This window comes from Pelodiscus sinensis, chromosome 6 (genome assembly GCF_049634645.1).
Source record: "Pelodiscus sinensis isolate JC-2024 chromosome 6, ASM4963464v1, whole genome shotgun sequence".
In the NCBI taxonomy this organism is placed as follows: Eukaryota; Metazoa; Chordata; order Testudines; family Trionychidae; genus Pelodiscus; species Pelodiscus sinensis.
The window spans coordinates 43,294,921-43,315,805 of NC_134716.1; the positions used below are offsets into that span (position 1 = coordinate 43,294,921).

The 20,885-nt window shown below is 39.8% G+C and overlaps 1 protein-coding gene across 4 annotated transcripts in view; it reads right to left on the minus strand.

Annotated features, from left to right (window-relative positions):
- Positions 1–20,885, minus strand: part of PTCH1 (patched 1) — a 90,353-nt gene that overhangs the window by 17,583 nt on the left and 51,885 nt on the right. For all 4 annotated transcript variants that reach the window (XM_075931823.1, XM_075931822.1, XM_075931821.1 and 1 more), the window contains 6 exons: positions 13,905–14,023; positions 11,837–12,236; positions 11,009–11,318; positions 4,923–5,065; positions 2,214–2,397; positions 387–667 (listed from right to left, as the gene is read on the minus strand). In XM_075931823.1, coding sequence (XP_075787938.1) covers positions 387–667; positions 2,214–2,397; positions 4,923–5,065; positions 11,009–11,318; positions 11,837–12,236; positions 13,905–14,023 — 1,437 coding nt within the window. The remainder of the gene's footprint in view (positions 1–386; positions 668–2,213; positions 2,398–4,922; positions 5,066–11,008; positions 11,319–11,836; positions 12,237–13,904; positions 14,024–20,885) is intronic.

Below are 20,885 nucleotides of genomic sequence, written 5' to 3' on the forward strand. Positions count from 1 at the left end.
AGAAATAAGAAAATGCCATGAAAAATAATTTTGTGCGAATAAAAAAAAACTTGGGGGGGGGGGTGTTCAATTTTAATAGCTATTTAAAATTACAATTTTCCTCCATGCTTCATTTCTCATGTTCATGAGTATCGGAACAGGGGCAAAAGTTTAGTTATGTTTATAAGAAAGCTTTAAAGCTACTAGAGTGTGCTCAAAAGATTAAGGTTATTAAGGGTTATACCTTTACCATGAACCCTACCCCCTCAAGTTGAATAAATATATCATGAATGATGCAATATACATACTCCACCAGAGGCCCAGACATAAACAAAACCTTTCCGACTGCAGCAAGAGCTAGGCTGAAAGGAATTTGCCTTTAACAAAGACCCTTATAATAAACTTACAATGATCCCAGCCGTCCAGGGGTTCAGGAGAAAGAGGGCACACACCAGAAATGTGCAAGCCAGAACCACGCTAATAGACAAGAGAAGCCAATGACGAAGCCCAATGTACTGTTCCCAAAAAAGAAATGGGTATCCATTTGGGTAACTGGGGACCCCAAGGCTGGTGTAGTTGTTACAGATAGCTCTCACTTTCTCAATAGCTTCCACAAAGTCAGCAGTTTCACGCAATCCATTGAGGTAGAAAGGAAACTGAGCATATTCAATTGGCTCAGCTGCTGGGACTAGGAGAAAAAGAATAATGTTTAATATGATTTGGGGAGGAAGAAAAAACAAATGCAGAGCAAACAAATCTGATTAAAGCAGCATGTTTTCTATGGCAAAATGTTAAATTTGAGTAAAAAATTAATTGCCTTGTTTAAATCCAGAACTTCTGTGTCAACCTTAAAAAACGCTAAACACAGAAGATGACTATTTCACTGAATTACACTGTATATCATGCTGAAGCCCAGCTTGTAAATGGATACCTAATATACATATGCATTACCGTAGCAACTATCTTCTTTATTATCTGAACATTGTATTCTATAGGTAATGTAAAATGAACAAAAGAGCAACCTTCTCAAACACTTCTCCCTATATCTTGAATATTTTTTTTGAAGAAAAAAAATAGTTTGAAATAAAACTGTGTTACTCCAGTTTTATGCTGGTGTAAATCATGAGAAGCCAATATTTATGTATCCAAAACCAGTGGAATTAAACTGGTTCTAAACTAGATTCATGCAGTGGTGAATCAGGCATTTCTATTTTGTAATACTTCAGTTGACTATTTTAAACGCCATTATCCATTAAAAAAGAGTAAAATAAAACCTAACCATAATGCTTTAGTGAGGAAATACATACATTTTTATCCTTTAATGATCTGACAAACTTAAATTTTCCATGCTTCTTTTTGAATGTAATGCTAAGTCTACTGTAATACCAAAAGAAAAAAAGAGTCTTGCACAACAAGCATTTAGTTACTGCCGCTGTGTGTTCCAGACCCTGCAGGGTCATTCAGTTGACTTGCTAAACATGATTTGCCCTATTATAATCTCAACTATAAATTTTCATTAAGACAAGACTTGGCTGACTGCCACAAAGCTCTAGGGTTCGGATACAGTGAAGCACAGCTTTGCTTATTATCCAATCACATTTCCAAGAGAACCAATCCTCTCCTTCCTCTTCTACCCCATAGTAATCAACTAACAATCCACCCAAGATATCCAGGGTAAAAGCAAAGAAAATCAACTCAGGATTATCATTCATAATGTAAAACAGTGAATGGAGGCAGGTGGAAAGAAAGAGCGATACTCTCGTATGCTGAGTTCTTCCCTACCTAAAGAGCTCTAGCACAATACTGGTGTGAGTGGCTTATATCAGTGACCTAACTTGCCAAAAATTTCTTCTACACTAGGGTGACAAAGTTAGGATAAACATGACAATTTTCAATGACAAAACTCTGGAATGATGAAGGCAAAATGTCATGCATGCTGAAGGTTTCCCGTGCATACAAAGTTAACAAGCAGTGTTAAAAAGAAATGTCTAATGCAAGTTTTAGAGCTTAGATATAAACAATTATACATCTAATTATTCAACATGAAAAAGTCCTGCAGTGGTACCACATTATATTATAACTGTCTCCGGAGGTTTTAAAGTAACACAATATATTGTTCTGTTTATGCTGCTGAGACCTGTACTGTGTCAAGTAACTAGAGAGTCACTGGGCCTTTAAGAAAGGGGTGAGGCACTTATATAAACTATAAGACATTAAGATTAAATGTTACTTACTTCTCAGCCTTGTTTCTGGCATATAGTCTGCTTTGTCATGGACCCATTCTGGACGGTGAGGCCGGATGTTGGCCTGAGAGGCAGCATAGGCCACAGGGTCATTGCTAACCCAGGCTGTCAGGTAGATGTAGAAAGCATTTGGGTTAATGATTCCATCTGCATCCACCAGACGCTGTTTAGTCAACTGCAAAATGGAAAGATTAGAAGCCTTTCAGAAAGGAGTTTTGCTTTCAGAGTTCTTGCTACAAAGCTTTAAATAAAGAGACTGGAATATGCAACACACATACAGAACTTTTTTTGTATTTGACTTCACATTAAGTGACTCAACAGACTATTGTTTGACAGTGAGCAAATATCTAAATATCTGTATTGAGTTGTAGAAGTGTTTTATTTTGTGAAAAACATATAATATTTATTATAAACATTAAACCAGCAGATGGTTACAGAATAGACTGAACCAATTAAACCTGAATTCTAAGAGACTGTCTACAGCCAAGGGGGGAAAATGACCAACTTGGAGAAACATATTTGGGGAGGGGGGGGGGGGGGCGGGGAATCTGGCAAGAGTCCCTATACACGTCTGTGTGCAGTTAACCTCTGTTGTTAACACTGAAGGAAATGCCACCCAGTAAATGGAGGAGAGCTATAAAAATAAAACAACATCTGTATAAATTTTGCTAACACTTGCCTCCTATGACCTATGTATTCAGAAAATGCCAAGCGCCAAGAAAGTAGACGAGTGTACTGTGCAGCTTGGGTCACTGTGGGCAAATGTATTTGTGGGGTAAATAGCAGTGGCGTATTTGCAAGATTTTGTAGCCAAATACTACCAGCTAGAGCCAAGCCTGAGGACTTCTTGGATGAAAAGCATTATGATTTTTTTTGTTTTGTTTAGTTTATTTTAAAATCTGGCCTGACTCCAGTTTCAGGTCTTTTTAATGAAATGAAAAACAACAGTGACAGCAGTTTAAAAAAAAAAAAGCTGGATTCCAAAGATCTGGATTCAATTAATCCACAGGATATGCAACAACTATATGTCTTCAAGCTGTCTTTGGAATTGCACAGTACAGCTCACAGCCCCTGTGGGTGCACCACACTTTTCTCCCTCCCAGGCACAGGAAATTATATCAGCAGCTACGGTCCAATCACATTTGTTCCATGATGTACTTGGTACATTCTAGCAAACAAAACTATTTGGGCATCTCACTTAAGTTTCCTCTTCAAGTCCCCTCTTTTGCTTAATTCCTAACTCAAACTCCTGTCAGATTTGACAGCATGCTGTATGTTGCTGTAAACCATTGTGTTTTATACTCCATAGTAACTTTGAACAATGTACTCCGTAAATCTGTCACCTTTAATGCCAACAAAAAAAGGAAGACAATGAACAGAGCTGCCGGAAAGATCATTAGAGTGACTATTTTCTGCTGGAAAGTACAGAAAGACAGCTATAGTTCTGAGAGAAGGGAACTTAGGCTACTAATGTATTTGTTTCTGAACCACCTTTTAAAAGTCTAATTTTAATATAAACAGTCCAAAACACTGTCTTCCAAATGTGATCTTAATACAAATCTGTAAACACAACTGTATGCTATTATTTGCCATATAAAAAGCAGCTCCAATGTGTTGAGATAGCTTAAAAAAAACCTCAGCTCTAGTATTGCCTTTACATTTAGGGTACATCTCCATTTGTCCTGGGAGGTGTAATTCCTAGCTCACGTGGATGTACCCATGATATCTCTGCTCAAGCTAATTCAGTAAAAACAACAAATGTATCCAGGGTAGCACAGAGAGTGGTTTAGGCTAGCCACTAAGGTATGTATCCAGGGAGTCTGAGTGTTACCTACTTGGGTGCCTTGCTCAGATTCCTGCCTGTGCTACCTTCTATTTTTAGCAAGCTTGCTGGAGTACAACTAGGAGTCACATTTCCTAGCTCAAATGTGGACATCCCTTTACTCATGATTATGCAGAAGTATTATAGTTAAGACTGTCCATTTTGGACGGACATATTCCAGGAGGTTTATGAGACATACTCTCTAATTCCTGGAGACTCTTGGACAATCTGGGAGGGTTGGCAACCATTACTATATATGATTCCTCCAATACTCTGTTGACCACTCCTTCTAAAAACGCCTCTCTAAAATGTGCCTTTCCACTCCTAATTACTGGGAGCAAATTGAATAGTTGGTAATCTATGTTTTGAGATTTCTATCCACTGGAGAAAAGAAACAGAGACAGAAGGTGATGTAATTAGACTAATTCTTCACATACTTTTGTATAAGTCAGGTGTGATTAAACTCAAGTCAATGGAATTAAAACTGATGTAAAGTTGGAGAAGAATCAGCTCTGAGAAGCTCAACTGTGCCTTCAGATAGAACGATGCATCTACTATTTGGTTCAGTGGGAACGGAGCTCATGCACTGAAAAGGAGAATTGGGCTTACGGAGCATGCACTATCTAGTATTTCATAATAACGATGGACATTTGTGATGATTGCTTCTGAATATTACAGAATGCAGGCTTGATCCTCCAGCCTAACTCCCCATGAGTAATCCACTGAAGCAAGTGATGCTATTCATGTATGTGAGAACTTTGTAAGCTCAACAGATCCGAAAAAAGCCAATTAAGTATCCTCCCTTTCTTCTACAATTCCCACTTGTTTGTGCATTTCCACATAAACAGGCATAGTCACAGCGATGTATGGGACAGTACCTGACTGATGTCAATGGGCTTATCGCGGTTGCCTGTTTGCACCAGAAGTTTGTAGGCCAGAACAGCATCATCAGATCCATTTTTGTAACTGTTGTATGTGATTTTCCCAGTTTCCCAGTCGCTGTCAAATGCATCTTGCAGACCTAACGTAAGTTAGGAAAGGGGTGAGGAAGATAAAATGTGCAGATAAGAAACAACCCTTTAAATAAATTACAGTTGGGAAAAACAAAAGTAATTACTCTTTGTACCATATATACCTATTTTGGGCCAGACTATAGCTTCATGTAAGGAAGCTGCAGAATGGTATAAATGCACTCTCATTCTCAATGCCTGGCTGTGATAGGTCTCTCCCCACACTGTGGCTAGAGTGCAGCTACACAGAGGTCAGGTGAGGATCTGCTAAGTCCCCACCCTTTTGTGAAGGAGGTGGCAAGAAGGGGGAGCTTTTTGAGCTGGCCATCAGAGCTGAGCTAGTGAGAGCAGTAAGTAACCTGAACTAAGAACAGAGTGGCAGTAACCCACTACCTCCAGGAGCGAGTGGGGATCAAGGAAAGGATTATGACACCGAGTGATAATTTCTTGTCCTAGTGGCATAGCCTCACACTGGGCTAGCTGATAGATCATAACCTACCTCTCAGTTTGTAAACCAAAAGAAGATGATTCCGAGTGGTTTTTATTAATAAACTACAGTTGTGCACTGCTCTTTTTTTTAAAACATATTTTTATTTCCACTCTTCAACACCCTGCCCCAAAACATTATTGAAATCTCACCCTAAGCTGAACAGTGCCAAAACGGAAACTCCACTCACTACCATGGAATTAAACCAGGAAGGAACAGAATCCATTATCTAAAGAAAAACCCACTCCATTACTGCCCCAGCACCACCCACCCCCATACTTCATGAGACGCTGACCAAGCACATTAGCACGCTCGTTAGCTGTCTTGTGCTACTGCCGAGTGCTAAAGCAATAGGTTCTATGATATAACTAGAAATTCCACTGCAAGGGGGAAAATAAAACCACACTCAAACTTTCAACTTCAAACAGCAACTCAGCTGCTTCTTGAGCACAGCGTGAGTGAACACGATTTTGTCAATTTGTTCCATCTGTTCAACTTGTGTAGCTAATACAAGTCGTGGGATCTGCTGCCAGCACGTGTAAAGATCACAGCCAACACCTATTCACTCTCAACTGTTATTTTCCTCTTTGCCACCCTTTCAGGTCGGGGGAGAGGGGGAATACCTCACAGCACAAATTTGGATCAGATTTAGAACAGGAAGCCACAGTTCAGTGAAAGGAGGCTCTCTGAGAACAGATGACAAACCGCATGTCTTGGGAAGGGAAGGAAAAGCATAGGGGCAAAGGAAAAAAAAGCCTATGGACCCACCTCACAGCTGCACTGAGAGGCTGTAATCAAAACCATCATTACAGATCTGATAGGTTAGCTACAGCTGTAAAGTGATAAGAGTGTTGGAAGAGAAAACATGGCCTAAATGACACACAGCCTTAGGGCCTGAATGCTCATTCACCTTTACAAATGGTTTCCCCTCCCCCTGAAAGTTGCCTCCCATGCAGACCTCCGTAATCATGAATCCTTTCCTCACAAAAGCAACAGGTTCAGAACAAAGCAATAAAGCGAATCTTCTAACCCAGCTCAGACAGCACTCCAGCCTCTTGCCCTGAATGAAGGGAGACTATTTAATCTGTGTGACTCCAAAGCATGCAATATGAAAGCTCTGCTTGTTGGGGCACTCAGAGTGGGTGAGACATAACTTAGGAAGTGGAAAAATACAAATCCTCCTTCCTGAATACAATTTTATTCCATTAAAGCCTCCCAAGAAACAGTTATATGCATAGGTTGTGTTATCACAATAATAATTTTGAAGAGCACTTTCGGAGTTAAAAGGGAGGCCATTCAAGAAGAATGTGGGAGAGAAGGAGAGACCACCAAAGAACAGATTGACTTTAAGTTACAGTTAACATGACTTCCCTGGGTAAAGTGAGCACAGATTCTATGCTAAACAGATAATACTTGAGGCCAAAGTCTTCAGACAAATATATGCTTCAAACAAAGGGGAAAACAAGAAACATAAATAACTGGACGTAGCCATTTGCGTTCAGAATTACCCAACTTGTGCTTGCGATCTCAGTATACAATTGTGCATAGATTTTATATAACTAACTTGCATGAAAATCTGGTCTTTTGTTCCTCCCTTAACACTAAAGCTTTTTTTTTTTTTTTAAATATGGATCTTCCCTTCAAATTCCAAATCCATTTTGAATATTTTATTACTTTTATGGCTTATTCCCTTTGCAATGTCAGAAAGGGGACCTAAGAAATCATCCTTAAGTACATTTTTAAATAAAAGTTTTGAAATTGAAGAAAAATATCTTCAGTATGAGCAGGTCACACCACCAAAGGTATACATTTAGAAATGCAACCAAAATACAAGGATGTCTTAAAAATAATTTTGATTTGAAAAATCTTTCAGGACAGACTTGGTGGTGCCTTCTTTCAGCAAAGCTATAAAAATGAAGGTAATTTTTAAAATGATATATGCAGAAACACAGGAACATAAAAATAGTCACACCCAGCAGTGACCAATGCTTAATGCATAAAACAGGGCAGGTGACCCCCTCCAAAATGCATCTGGACAATTTTCCTGTTTCGTATGTGAGATGTTGGGGATGAGGGCATGAATTCCTTCCTGACTCATGTGAACAGCAGGCACTGTGAAACACAAGGCATGATTACCCTTTGGAAAACAAGTGTAATTATATGTCATCGGGGAATATAAATTACCTCATTTACATCCAGTCACTTATATATACAAAATTCACATTTCCAATTCTAAAAACATTAATTCCTTTCCTTGATATTTTCAGATATCACAAATGTGCTAGCACTATTGAAAATCAAGGAGCAAAACAATGCTATAAAGATTTTTGTGGAAGACCAAAGCTATATATCCTGACTGAAAATGAATCAGTGGGAATCTTATATGACTACTGCCAAGCACAATAAGTTGATAAAAAATGTTGCTGTTCACATACTATTGTTACCTATCAAATTAATCATGCAAATATCTAGGTGTCTGAGGACCATATTCAGCCTGCAATCTGTGCACTGACTTCCTAGTGAAGTCAATGGGAATTACCTCTGTAGTTTAAGCACATGAAATGATCTTAGTCCGCCATTAGAAAGATCATATCACATTCTCTAATATATACTCACATCACTCTCCTACAATTCTACCGGCTAGGGTGGTAGTGTAGACATAACCCATAAAGAGGCAGCAGCACAGGGACTGGGGAGGGAAGAGGCTCTGTGGGAGCCGATACACATAGGCAGCTGGCTTGAAAGCCACTTCCAAAGTGTACCAGCTCCCACCTGCCCCCCTCATTCCCTGCACTGCTGCCGCCTATCAGAGGCAGCAGTGTGTGGGGGAGGAAGGGAGCAGGGAGCTCTGCAGGATCTAGTACTCATGGGGAGCTAGCTCCTGCCTCTCTCCACTACTTTCCCTGCTGCCTCTGATGTAGTCAATAGGATTAACCAATAAGCCAGGGTTTATCAATCAATTAGACGACGACACATTGAAATCCCTATTTAAAACTGTCCTTCCTTAAACAAAACAAAAACAAAACAAAACACATCAACAACAACAAAACACTGCATAAACTTATTCCTGTTAGGTTCACTGGCCTTTGGTCTCTTTTTACTTCCTTTCCATTCCACTCACGTAGTCCTGGATCTAGCACAATATTAGAATTAGGTATTATTATTGCAATCTGCTCCTTCAGGTGTGAGCTCTTTGATCCTTCTCATTCAGCAACACTCCATATCTTAAACCATCTCCTTTCCTTTGCCTATACTCCTTAGTGGGTTTCTCCTTCTATTTTAATTTACACAATATAGTTGTTTTATGTTAGTTGTACAGTTCTTCCCTCTAAATGTTAAGTGATAAGGGTAGTGGGAGGGGATGAAGAGACTAGTCAACTAGTTGACTAGTCGCTAACATCCCTAGTCTGTGTAATTGAGAAACATAAAAAAAGGGGACATCCCACAACTGCCTATAATTCTTCTTGTTCTTACCCCAAAATACTGTATATAAAAATACTGTAGCAGAAGCAAATCTCAGTTAAATACCAGCATACAACCATACTAAAAGATTTACCCAGCATTGCTCAGGCCAATTAATTTTTGCTTCTCTTCATTTAAATCAATCATTACACTAGGGTAGGGCTGGGGTTCAGGGCTTCAGTATGCGGGCTGCCAGAGGGGCAGATGACTACCCCTGCCCTCTCTCACCACCACAGCTTGGGGCCAGGTGAGAAGTGCCTCTCCATGGCTGCTGCAGTTCCAGTGGGCACACCCAAGGAATGGGTGCATGACGCCCGGCTGAGGCAGGGCCTTGCTTTGTTCCACAATCAGACTGAGGAATGGAGCAAACTGCGTACTTTCCCCTTGCTCTCTGATTTGGAGATGTATATTAACAGGGCTCGACAATCTTTGTAATCTACTCCCCCGTGGAAGAGCCGGGTTCCAGCGATCTAAGCATGCGCAGAATGATCTGCACATGCGCAGAACGCCAGACAGCGTGGCTAGTGAGTGGGGCTTGGCGAGCCCTGTATATTAAGAATGATTGCCTTTTCTATTTACAAATAAATTTGCTTCTGAGCAAAATATTACAAGGAAAACTCCCAATAAATTAATGTAAGATAAGACTGATTAATGAAGCTCAGACTTAAAAAACCAAAACAGAACTAAAGCTGCTCTCAACCTCAATCTATCAATCTTTATATTTTAGAAATATGTCTGTCTGTGAGTCTGTTTGTTCAAGAACTCCTCCTAAACAGTAAGAGCTAGGACCACCACATTTTGTACACAGCTTCCTCTTTATCCTAACTTAAGCAAGGGCAGGGTTTGGCTGTGTCAGAAAAATGGGAAGTGCTTGGAATGGGACAGTTTTCCATAACATGGACAGGGAGGGGCACAGAAAGGAGGGGCATAATACTGAGTGCGGCCACTGGAGGCAATGAGCACAGGGAGAATTATACTGCAGGGTGATTCCTGGAGGCAGCTGTACCACCAAGAGTGGCGAGCAGGGGCTGGGAGTGGCCATTGTGCCTGCCACCAGACTGGGTAAGTGGCCATGCTGAGAGGGTGGGGGTGGAAGGAGAGAAGGTCCCTGATGGCCGGGGGAGGGGCGATGGTGGTTACACGGAGGAAGAAGGCCCTGCCATCTGGGGGAGGAAGAGGGAAGAAAAGGCCCTGCTGGATAGGATCTCTCACCCTGAAACCCTTCTCACCCCCTAACCCTCACTCTCATCACCCACATCTCCAACCCCCTGCCCTGAGCCCTTCCCCAAATCTGCCACCCTGACTTCTGCATCCCCCAATGCGCTCAGCCTCCTGCCCCCCCCCCCCCCACACACACATCCCCAAGGCCCTGCTTGACTTCTGCACCAACCTTGGCCTAAAGGAGCTGGGCAATGCCAGATAAGTCTACGAGAATTAAGTATAATAAATAGAGAGACCTTGATCATTTTTGCACTGCATGACACTTGGTGGCTTCACATTCATCATGCTGCCCACCATGTTCTCAGAAAGAAAACAAATGAAAATACTGGCACATATCCACATCTTTTCTAGGAATTACTGGCTACATTAGAAGTCTGTAAACAGTTATGGGAAAATCTAGACTGTCTCTATAGGTCAGTGCAATTTAGTTTTCAATTGATGAATACTTCCTAAAAGTCTTTCCAAGTTAAAGATGGGAGAGGGACAGATGCATTTCTAAACAGAATTCGATTATCCATAACTAAGTAATATTAAATGTGCTGAAGTGTTACTGTTTATTTTCAGTACTAAAGAATGAATTGCTTCACGAGTCATTATAATCCTACACACTTGGCTCCTGATCCAACAAAGTACTCGAGTAACTTGCTTAACTTTAAGCATGTGAATAGTTCCAACTGAGCCAATGGAACTGCTCATGTCATGTACTTGAATTTAAATTTGTGTTGAAGACATAGGCACAAAAATACTTCAAACCCCTCTATTAAACATTCGGCTATTTTCTTACCTTGCAGCCAGTCTCGAAAGTAATGCAACCACATTTTGGGAAGCTGTTTATTGTCCTCCAATAAAACATATGTCACATTGCTGAAACTTTTGTGAAGGTCATAAAGTAAGTGCTGGATGTTGGGGTAGTCTGCTCTCTGTGTCACTATATACATATTGTAGAAGGAGAAATATTTGAACTGTGCAGCAATAAAGTCATATTCTCGGGTTTCTCGTGGTACAATGTCTGTGAGATCCAGTCCATCTCTCACTCGGGTAGTACCATAAAGACTGACACCAAGTAAACCCAGGAAAAGAAAAATAACCACAATCTGCAACAGAAAATGGAGATGCCGTAAGTCCAATGTTTCTTAAAAAATACTGCTTAGAGCACATTAGACAAATTACTTTAAAATTAATTTTTTGTGTATCATGCTTATAACTCCTATACATGATGCACCCCTTCTAATTCCTATTATGGTCAATGGGAGTTGGACCATGCTCTATATATTTTAAAGTGAACAAAGTCAGAAATCTACTTATAACTTATTTTCACTGTTTACAGACTTATATTACATATGTCTGTCTCCCTTCACTCAAAATCTATGAAATAAAAATTCTGTCACTGACCCATTAGTAAGCTGAAAGTCTTCAAGTGTGAAATGAACCCCAAGATTTTAGAGTTTATTTTAAGAATAAATATTCCAAAATGAATCTCTGCCTGCTGGCAATGTAATTTACCAAGCTCTAATGAGGTAACTTATATTGCCCCAAAGTACAAAAGCCCTTTCTTCTTGGGCAAGGGAGAAATACGTATTTTTGAAAAATGGATGCACATTTGGCAGATTACCTTGGCTTTTGGTTTTAGCAGGAATGGAGCATAATGCTTTTCAGCAAAAGATGAGAGCGTCCATTTAGTACAGGGTGGCTCAAGACAATGCATGTTTGAGTCTGAAAACTGGGAAAGCAAATCCCTTGTTGAGCTTGTGCTTTCTGGGCTCTGGCAGCTGAGGTTATCCTGTGTCACTGTGACTGGCTGCACAGATATTTCTGAGCGAGGCTCTGCTGTGGTGTAGTACACCTGGGTATGAGGGTCATATTCTGTGCGCAGCTGCACTGTAGATTGCATTGTAATCTGAGTTTCATGTGCAAAACTGTGACTGCTGTAGGGTGGTGGAGGGCTGTAGCGAGTGTTATCATTATCTGCATATGCTTGAGGCTCAATCTGAATCACTCTGCTAGTACATGGACTGAAAGAGAGGATACAAACATTCATTTACACTCAGATACATCTTCATTTTCATCAGACAAGACAGCATAGTCTTTAAGCATATAAAACTAAAATTAGTTTTTTGATACTTCAGTTACATATTTTTTGATGAAGATTGTGTTTTGCACTTTAAGGAAACATTTTGTTAAACATGAGTGAGAACCAGATGCCTACATAAATAAATGTCTCTCTCTTGTGGCTACATAAAACCAAACTATCAATGTTTGCATGAAGAAATTAGCATTCATTCACATAAGCCAGTTAATTACACATGCAAATCAGGTACTTAGACATGTAGTTCCACAATTTGTATATTCCAACATGGATTTGGGTTTGCCTCTCTTGGTAACCATAGTACAGATTCAACTATTCAGAAGAATAAAACTTAAATGCATGATGAGCAGAGTTCCCTTGTTCCCTCTGTGCACAAACCATCTGCAATGAAAGTGGAAACCATAGACAGTGCTTCAGATTAGCTCCCCTACTGGCAAGGGCACTGAAAGCCACTGAACAAAAAATTTATACCCTATAAATTATGCATATTCAGTTGGTACTATTATTTGAAGCCAGGGATGCTGATGTATCCACAGAACTCCCTTGTTTCAGCACCCTAACCAGTAACTCTAGCCTTTCCATAGACTCTCCTCCATAAGCACTTGCCAACAAAACTGGCTCAGTGCAAGTGGGGGGTGAAAGAGTGCTGCACCCATTTCCTGAGTGGCAGAACTGATGCTGCAGCCCCATCTCTGAGGGCTTGTCTACACTATGCGAGTTACAACAACATGTCTATGGCACTGTAGCTGTCATAGAGTTAACCCTCATGGCAGCAACAGAAGTTCATTCAGTGCTGTAGTAACTCTACTTCCCTAAGTGACAGTATCTAGGTTGATCGAAGAATGTTTCCATTGACCTCGCCAAGGCTGCAGCATGGTATTCAGCTGAGGTGCTTAGGGATATGGACTTGAACACCTCTGAGCCCTGTAGCTACGTCACCTCTAGTTTTATGTGTAGACCAAGCTTAATCCTTTTCAAGTCTGTCCTACTGTGACATTAGCCCCTCTCCCAGGCCTACAAAGAGCTAGGCCCATACTTCACGTCACAATTCTAAACTTTTGGAAAATTTTGTTTAAAGGTTTCCATATTCAGGAGTAATAATCATATAGAGCTGACAATAACTTTCAGTATAAGTGATGCTTTGGGGCCCTCACATTTTGGCCTATCCCTAAGAGAAACCTCTTCAATTTCTGCACAAGGGCCCTTCTTTGGGATCCTACAAAAACAGCAAAAACAATGAACTAAACACTCGTGGTTATTCTCAAAGCACCGGTCTGCTGCAAACTACTGGAAAGTAATGTTCCAAGAAGTAAAATGAGTGTGTGTGGCACAGTATGTATGGAACAGAGAAAGCACTGTTTATTGTTTTACATCCACTCAGGCATAAAACTCAGATAGTGAACATGCTTCACCTGTTAGCAATAAAACCATGCTGACAACATGCTACAATGGGTCTGATCCTGCAGTCTTGAAACAAGCAGAACTCCTGCACACTGTAGTGGGAGCTACTCACACAGAAGGGCTCTATCAGAGCCCTAGGTGTTAACTGCAAGGAGATTGTTTGAGACAGAGTAACCATATCAAACAGACTCACCTTGTAAAACAGCAGAATATATCCAATCTCCTGTCCTCCCGACGATAAAGGTCCATGCTTAGGATAGCAGGAAAAATTAGCAGAACCATGGCAAAGTTGAATACCACAACAACAGCAGCCTAGAAATCAAGTGGAGGTAAAGAGATTCCGTCACTAAACTTCATGCTTTTAGCACACAGGCTTTAAAAAGCTTACTAAGTCCTTTCAGTTCCAACATATCTATCCATTTATCACGTCAACTCATGAGTACATTCAGACTTTAGCCAGAGGGGGGCTGAAAGAGGTATTTTTACATTCCTATTTCATTGTGGTGCATCAACTGTATTTAATTAAAGTCTCTAAAATTAAATTTTATATTGTTCTTATGCATATCCACCAAGATGTGGTGACAGCTATATTTAAAAAAAATAATTACAATAAATTATATTTTGTGAGAATTTTTATCATTGTAGTTTTAGTAATACAGAAAGAAAAAAACACAATCTGGGGTTAAAATTGTAACTATCAATTTGAGGGTTATGAAGTCATTTAGCTACCACTATAACATTACAGAATCATGTTAAATCAATAATGGAAAAAGCTCTAATTAAACTTTAATGAAAATGCTATGTGTAGTAATGTACTACACATTTGATGTAATTAGCTAAATTCTAGCTATAAAAACCAGAGTAATATTTCAGGATTATTTATAGAACTCCCCATTCAGGTTTAATAGAGTTTAATTAATGAGCCCACTTTATTAAAATAAGTATTGAAAATGGAACAATGATATTAAGTATTAACTTTAAAATGAAAATTAAAACCAAATCTCAACTGATCCCCTATATATAGTACAAAAACACATACAGTGCATCACATTATTTATTTGCTCAGCAGTAGCATCATGGATCAGAACCCCCTTGTATGAAGTGCTGTCCAACACAGACCAAAATGTTGGACCCTGTCCCAAGAAGCTGACAATCTCCAGTCTTGAAATGATAAAAGATAGGAACAATGGGATCCCTTCACCCAACTAGAGAGTAAAGAGTAAATTAAAATACACACCCAAAATCATTCTCTAAAACACATGCTAAATGCTATAAAAGACCACAAAAGATGCGATGAGTAATGGAAGGTCTAGGGGCAGTGATGGAAGAACAGCATGTAGGGAAAGAAGAAACTAATTTAGAAAACAAAATCTTATTTCAAACTCAAATGAAAAAAAATGTTCAAATTATTTTGAAAAATATCAACAAGAAATAACTTTTAACTCTTCGCGTATGTCCTTATTAACCAACGACATATGAGAAGCACACACCTCTACTGTGGTTCAATGTGTGTGGCTCAATCTAAGGAAACAGCAGAAACAGATGACATGTTCCCTATGTAACTCTGAGTCATTTGCAATTTTGGCCCACATTTTAAAAAATGGTCACTGACTGAATTCTCAGGTTTTGAATGCCCAAATTGTTACACCTTTGACCTGATTTTCAGAAGGCTGAGGATTTAATAATCCAAAAGGTGGCAAAGAGTATTTCAGATGGTCAGGTCTTCTGAAAAAAAGAAAAAAAATCACACTCTATGTGTCTCAAAACTGCTAACACAGAATCTGTGGCATCCAAAATGAATATCCAGTTTTCAAACTGTAAGCCCCATCATGTGGTCTTAGAGAAGGCAATTTTCAATTTTTTTTCTGTGCCTCCTCTGCAAAACCAGAGTAATAGCTCTCCCAATGGTGATATGAGGATTAATTAGTCCTTGTACAATAGGCTGAAATTGTAAACCACCAATTATTATTACTACTGTTGGACCTCTCTGGTCCTGTACCCTCAGGTCCTGCCTGGTCCTGGATAAGAGATTTTTCTGGTCATTTCAGGCCCCCTGCTGCTGGTCCCTGCACCCTTCCTTTTCCAGTCCCCTTCCACAGGGCTCCCTGGTCCCTCCCCAGCCCAGCTGAGCCATGTACCAACTCCCGTAGCCCAGCTGAGCCACGCACCCTCACAGCCCAGCTGAGCTGCGCGCCAGTTCCCAGCCTCTCACTTCTCTGCAGGGCTCCAGGACTATATGATTCTGAAACATCCATGGTCATGCCGGACCAAAGAATCCCAGATTTTAGAGGTGCAACCTGTACTTTCAGAATGTCAGAACCTCTAGTGTAAACATTTTCTAGTTATATTGATATGAAAACTGTAAATATACTGTACTTTACAGTAGTTTATACTTATGCACCTTTTGAGTTGTTTATATAAAGATCATTAACCAGATTAAAGCAAGATTCTCATATCACTGATCTGACTGGAGATATAACTAATGATAGTTTCTTTAGCATTAAAAAGACTAGTTAGCATTTAACCAACACTTGAATAAGGGAAAAGATCCAAACCCCAGTCCATGATTTATAAATACCACACCCAAAGGTATTTATAAATACCACATCCCCAGGACTGAAAAATTAAGTGATTTCCTTTTGATCCTTTCTAGAATGGATTGAATTTGCTAGGAAAACAAACTGCTGTTTTAGCAGGGGAAGTGTTTACTAAACCTCATTTGCAGATGTTTTGATTAATTAATTAACTAATTAGCATACTAATTCAATCACAGTTGAACCATCTTTAATGCATGAGTAATTAGTTCAGTTAAAGTGAGTGAGTCTGTCAACCTTCCTCCAAAATTTTTGAAATTTTGGTAACTTAGTAAATCCCTGCTCCCAGTTTCCCAATATAGTGCCTGATTTTTCCAGCATCCACAAAACCTCTAACTGGGCCTTCAGCTCACACAGCCTTTTAAGTTATTGGATTCCATTGTAGATACCAACAACCCTTCGGCCCCAGTTGCCTTGGGGCTCTACAGTTAAAATTGCATTGGGATTTGTACTTAAGCAGGATTAAAAGCATTCAACTTCATACTCTAATGGGTAAATTGAGTCTCCACGTTAAATGTAACTATTCTTCCAAAGACTCCTGAATTCTTCAGCATGCAATTTTGGTCACAGGTTTACTTACTTTACCAAAAAAAACAAAACAAAAAAACCCAACAACAATCCTTTTGTGACATTTCCTTCAGAGCTGAAGCATCCCACTCCTTACAAACTCCAGACTTAGTCACCCACTCTCACACAGAGAATGACATCTATTTGTTTTTACAATGAAATACATCAAGAGTTATTCTTCTCTTCAATCTTAAATCATCTCTCTCTCTCTCAAAAAAAAAAAAAAAAAAAAAAAAAAAGCCAATGGAACTGATTCAGCGCAACTCCCCCTAAATCCTCAAACCAATTTCTAAAGCATGTCCCTGACTCTGGAACCCCTGGGAAGCAAAAAAAGGACAGAAGGTGTGCAGAGATGGCGGGTGAGTAGGAAGAGAATCAGATTGGGGGCAGTGTCTGATAGTTAGGGGAGGAAGATTGAGGAAGAGCAGAGTTTCTATGAGCTGATGTATCTGGACCTCAAAGTTTCCTCTCAGTGCTACTATTTGTTGTGAAGGTTTAGCATCTGCATTGAGTGATGTTTGGGTACTGAGGCATTTGAATTAACATGGTGCTTCACTGACAATTTCCTTAATTTGTAGTGATTATGTCAGTAGAAACTGCACCTTAACTCCATGGTCATGGCTAAATTAGGAAACTATTTTGAAATTACTAAATTCGACTGAAGCACTCCCGATTTAACAAATTCAAACTAGCATGTCCTCACTATGGAGAAGCATCAAAATTAGTCAGAGGTAGGCTCTGTTAATGTGGATGTGCTACCTTGGACTTAGAGCCTCAGGAAATAGTTTGAATTACTCTGGGGAGTAGTTATTTTGAAACAACGACACCAGAGCAACCACACTGCCATTATTTCTAAATAACTATTTCCAAATTAGTGTTACTCCTAATGAAGAGCAAGAGTACAGATTTCAAATTCGACAGCCTGTTGTTTTGAAATAATGGGCTTGGTAGTGTGGATGTTCCGCTGTGGGCGTGCTCCAAGGCTTTGCTCCCAGTCTCCCTGCAGACCAGGGAGAGGGGGAGCAGCTTTTCTCGCCCCGGAGGACGGGGGTGGCGGACCGCGGCGCATCTGGGCGTCCCGCCGCTCCCGTCCTCCGGGGCGAGAAAAGCCCCGTTCGTAACTGCGGATCCGACATAAGTCGGATCCGACATAAGTCGGGGACTGCCTGTACAGAGAATATGAAATCAACAGGCACAAGACCCAGCAGAGGGAGCTGGAAGTGGGAAGAGCCTCACGCCTCCCTCCTGAAAAGTCAAAAGTTCTGGGATTAGTCCTAGAGAGGAAGGAGCTGGGGCCTCGTTGAAGGGGCTCTTTAAAGGGTGAGCATCAAACACATTCCAAGAATTTGGCTGCTGTAACATTTGCTTAAACATTTTAGTAATCTGCTGCTTTAAAATCTGGTGGCTGCTGCTGCATCTGTTAACTGAAATGAGAGAATGGAAGTCTGTGTTGGAGTCACTGAGGGAGAAGCTAGGAAAGCTGGTAGGTTGGGGCCCTGCCCAAGGTATGTGCTGGTCTTTGCCATTCCTGGCAGACCACCCAAGGAGAGTGGGTGTGCTGCACAGCCAGAGGTGATGAGCAGAAAAGAAGGCCTGTGACAAAGACTTCCACCTTATTGCTGCCTATTAGCAACACCCTTCTGATAGCATATATGGTTTGGAATCCCACTCCACCCCAGGCTTTACTTTTGCTTGTTAAATCCTCATGAAAACAGCAGAGAAAGTTTAAGGAGCTGGAAAAGAGAAGGGGACAAGCTTTTTCAGTGTTACTCTACAGAATAAGATATAATGAATTAATTTAACAACTTCCTTTCATTCTCTCAGTAAAGCACAGGTACCTCTTTCAGTTACATGCAATGCTGTATATTATGTGGGGAAACCCTATACATGGCAACCTACTTTAATATTTAAGAAAAAGTTCATCATTGCTGCATTGAGGAAAATTGTTATGTCTGCGAGTTATTTGGGTAAGTTACATGCTTAATTACTAAAACATTCAAGTAACTCCATGGGACCAAATTCAGCCCTGATATATGAGGGCTAAGTTCCATTGATTTTTCATGGAATTGTGGCTTCTTCTTCCAGGGATGTATTTGTCCTATGAAGTCAAAAGGGTTGCATAGGTAAGGCAGAATTTGACTCAATTTTTATATTCTTCCACTTCCTGTCCCATTTATTAAAAATATCCAAAATGTTATTTTTGAAGATGATCTTACAGCAAATTCACAGATTTTTTTTGATAGCCTATACTAATTTTAAGATTATTATACAGATTTGAAGATTTAGGATTCAATCTTGACAGCCCTCTAGGAAATGAATCAATGTGAGTTAGGGGTGTCTAAGAAGCATTCAGCATCTCAAATTCTATGCCCTCCAAGTTAAATGATTTATGAAAGCACCAAATGACCAAAATATCCCACAATAAAAGCTGTAAAGCAAAACAACCCTCCTCAGATAATGTTGTAGAAGCTCCCTTTAAAATTTCTGATTTTCATTTATTTATATTTGACAAAAGCTAATACATTATGTAAGCTCTGTAAAAGTTACAGAATAAATTTGAATTTAAAAATAAAACCATTTTATGTGCTTGAATTTTTTACAGTAACTGAACAATTCAGAAGTATGGATGCTCCTAAAGCAGGAGGTTCAGAAAGAAGAAAGTACTGATATGCTAGGCTGAAGTGTTGATATGCACTAGGTGCTAGACAGGAAACCACTTATTCTCCATCAGCACCTGGATTATTTTACAGATCTTGGGCCTTGAAAGCTATGGAAACTTTAACAGCTATCTTGCAATGTCTTGAGGAAAGTGAATGAAGAGATAAATAAGGTCAAAAGCAATGCTCTTTATAAGCCCATCTGCTAAAAGTTTGCTATCTAGATGAATAGAAACCAGCATCTATGAAAAAAGGCTGTATTTCAATGCTTTCTAAGCTCTGCTAGGAGTGTGTCAAAGACAGCAAGGAGTTCTTGTTTAAACAAACATGAACGAAAAGGAGAAGGGGGAAGAAAATTGTAAATAAAGAAATCCACATGTAAAAACAGACCACCCACTAGAAACTTACATGGTTAACTGACTCTGAATGTGGTGATTAAATGCATCACCTGATTTTGATTACACCTGGTCAAGCAGTACTGAACAAGTAATAGTTGCCCCCATTCCTAACAATAAAGGGCTTCATTCTCATATTTTTCATTTGTGTTCACATATTATTCAGTTACCAGCAGGTCTGTAGTGCAGGTCATAACGTGAATATTTTGTGCATTATTTCATCTGTCATACGTATAAAATGTGCTACTATATATGAGCAGGGAGAGGTTATGGCAAAATTCATGGAAAGAATGGGCAAGTCTTCTGTTTTAGATGCTGGAAGGATTTAGCAGAAGTTCCTACAGAAAGCTTCTAAGATACCTGCTACTTTATAAACCTTAATTCTGATGTTTGTCAATCTGAGAAACCTGAACATGAAAACCACACTGGCCACATTTCAGTATGCTGAAACCTCATTGGCAGTATCAGACATTTGTTTTTGAAAGCACAGTACATCTGACATGTGCCTGCAACTGTGAACCACTGACTGATCTGGCAGCAAAATTATAGGTCACATCATATATCAGTCAAACAGAAAAGGAAAAAAGTTTAATATATATATGCACAGATGCTCTCTTTGCAGATGTCCTACTGACACTGGGACTAGTGTATTTCTAGAGAGTGCAGTGGGGAAATATTTGAGGCACACTCCCCAGAGCAGCATTGAGTCCATATCTGTGAAGGCACCCCAAAACACATGAGTTGAGAAACTAGGGACAAAAGAAGCTCTCTCTATGTGGATCTGACAATTCTTCTTCTACCAATGATCAATATATTGCACTCAAGTAGTTGCTAAAAGACCATTTGGCAGCTACTGTGCAGTATATGAAAGAAAAGAGGAAAACAAGTTTCCAAGGAATCCCAATAGAGATATTGAAAGCCCTTTCTGCTACTTGGGCTAGGTACTGGAGCCTTAGATTTG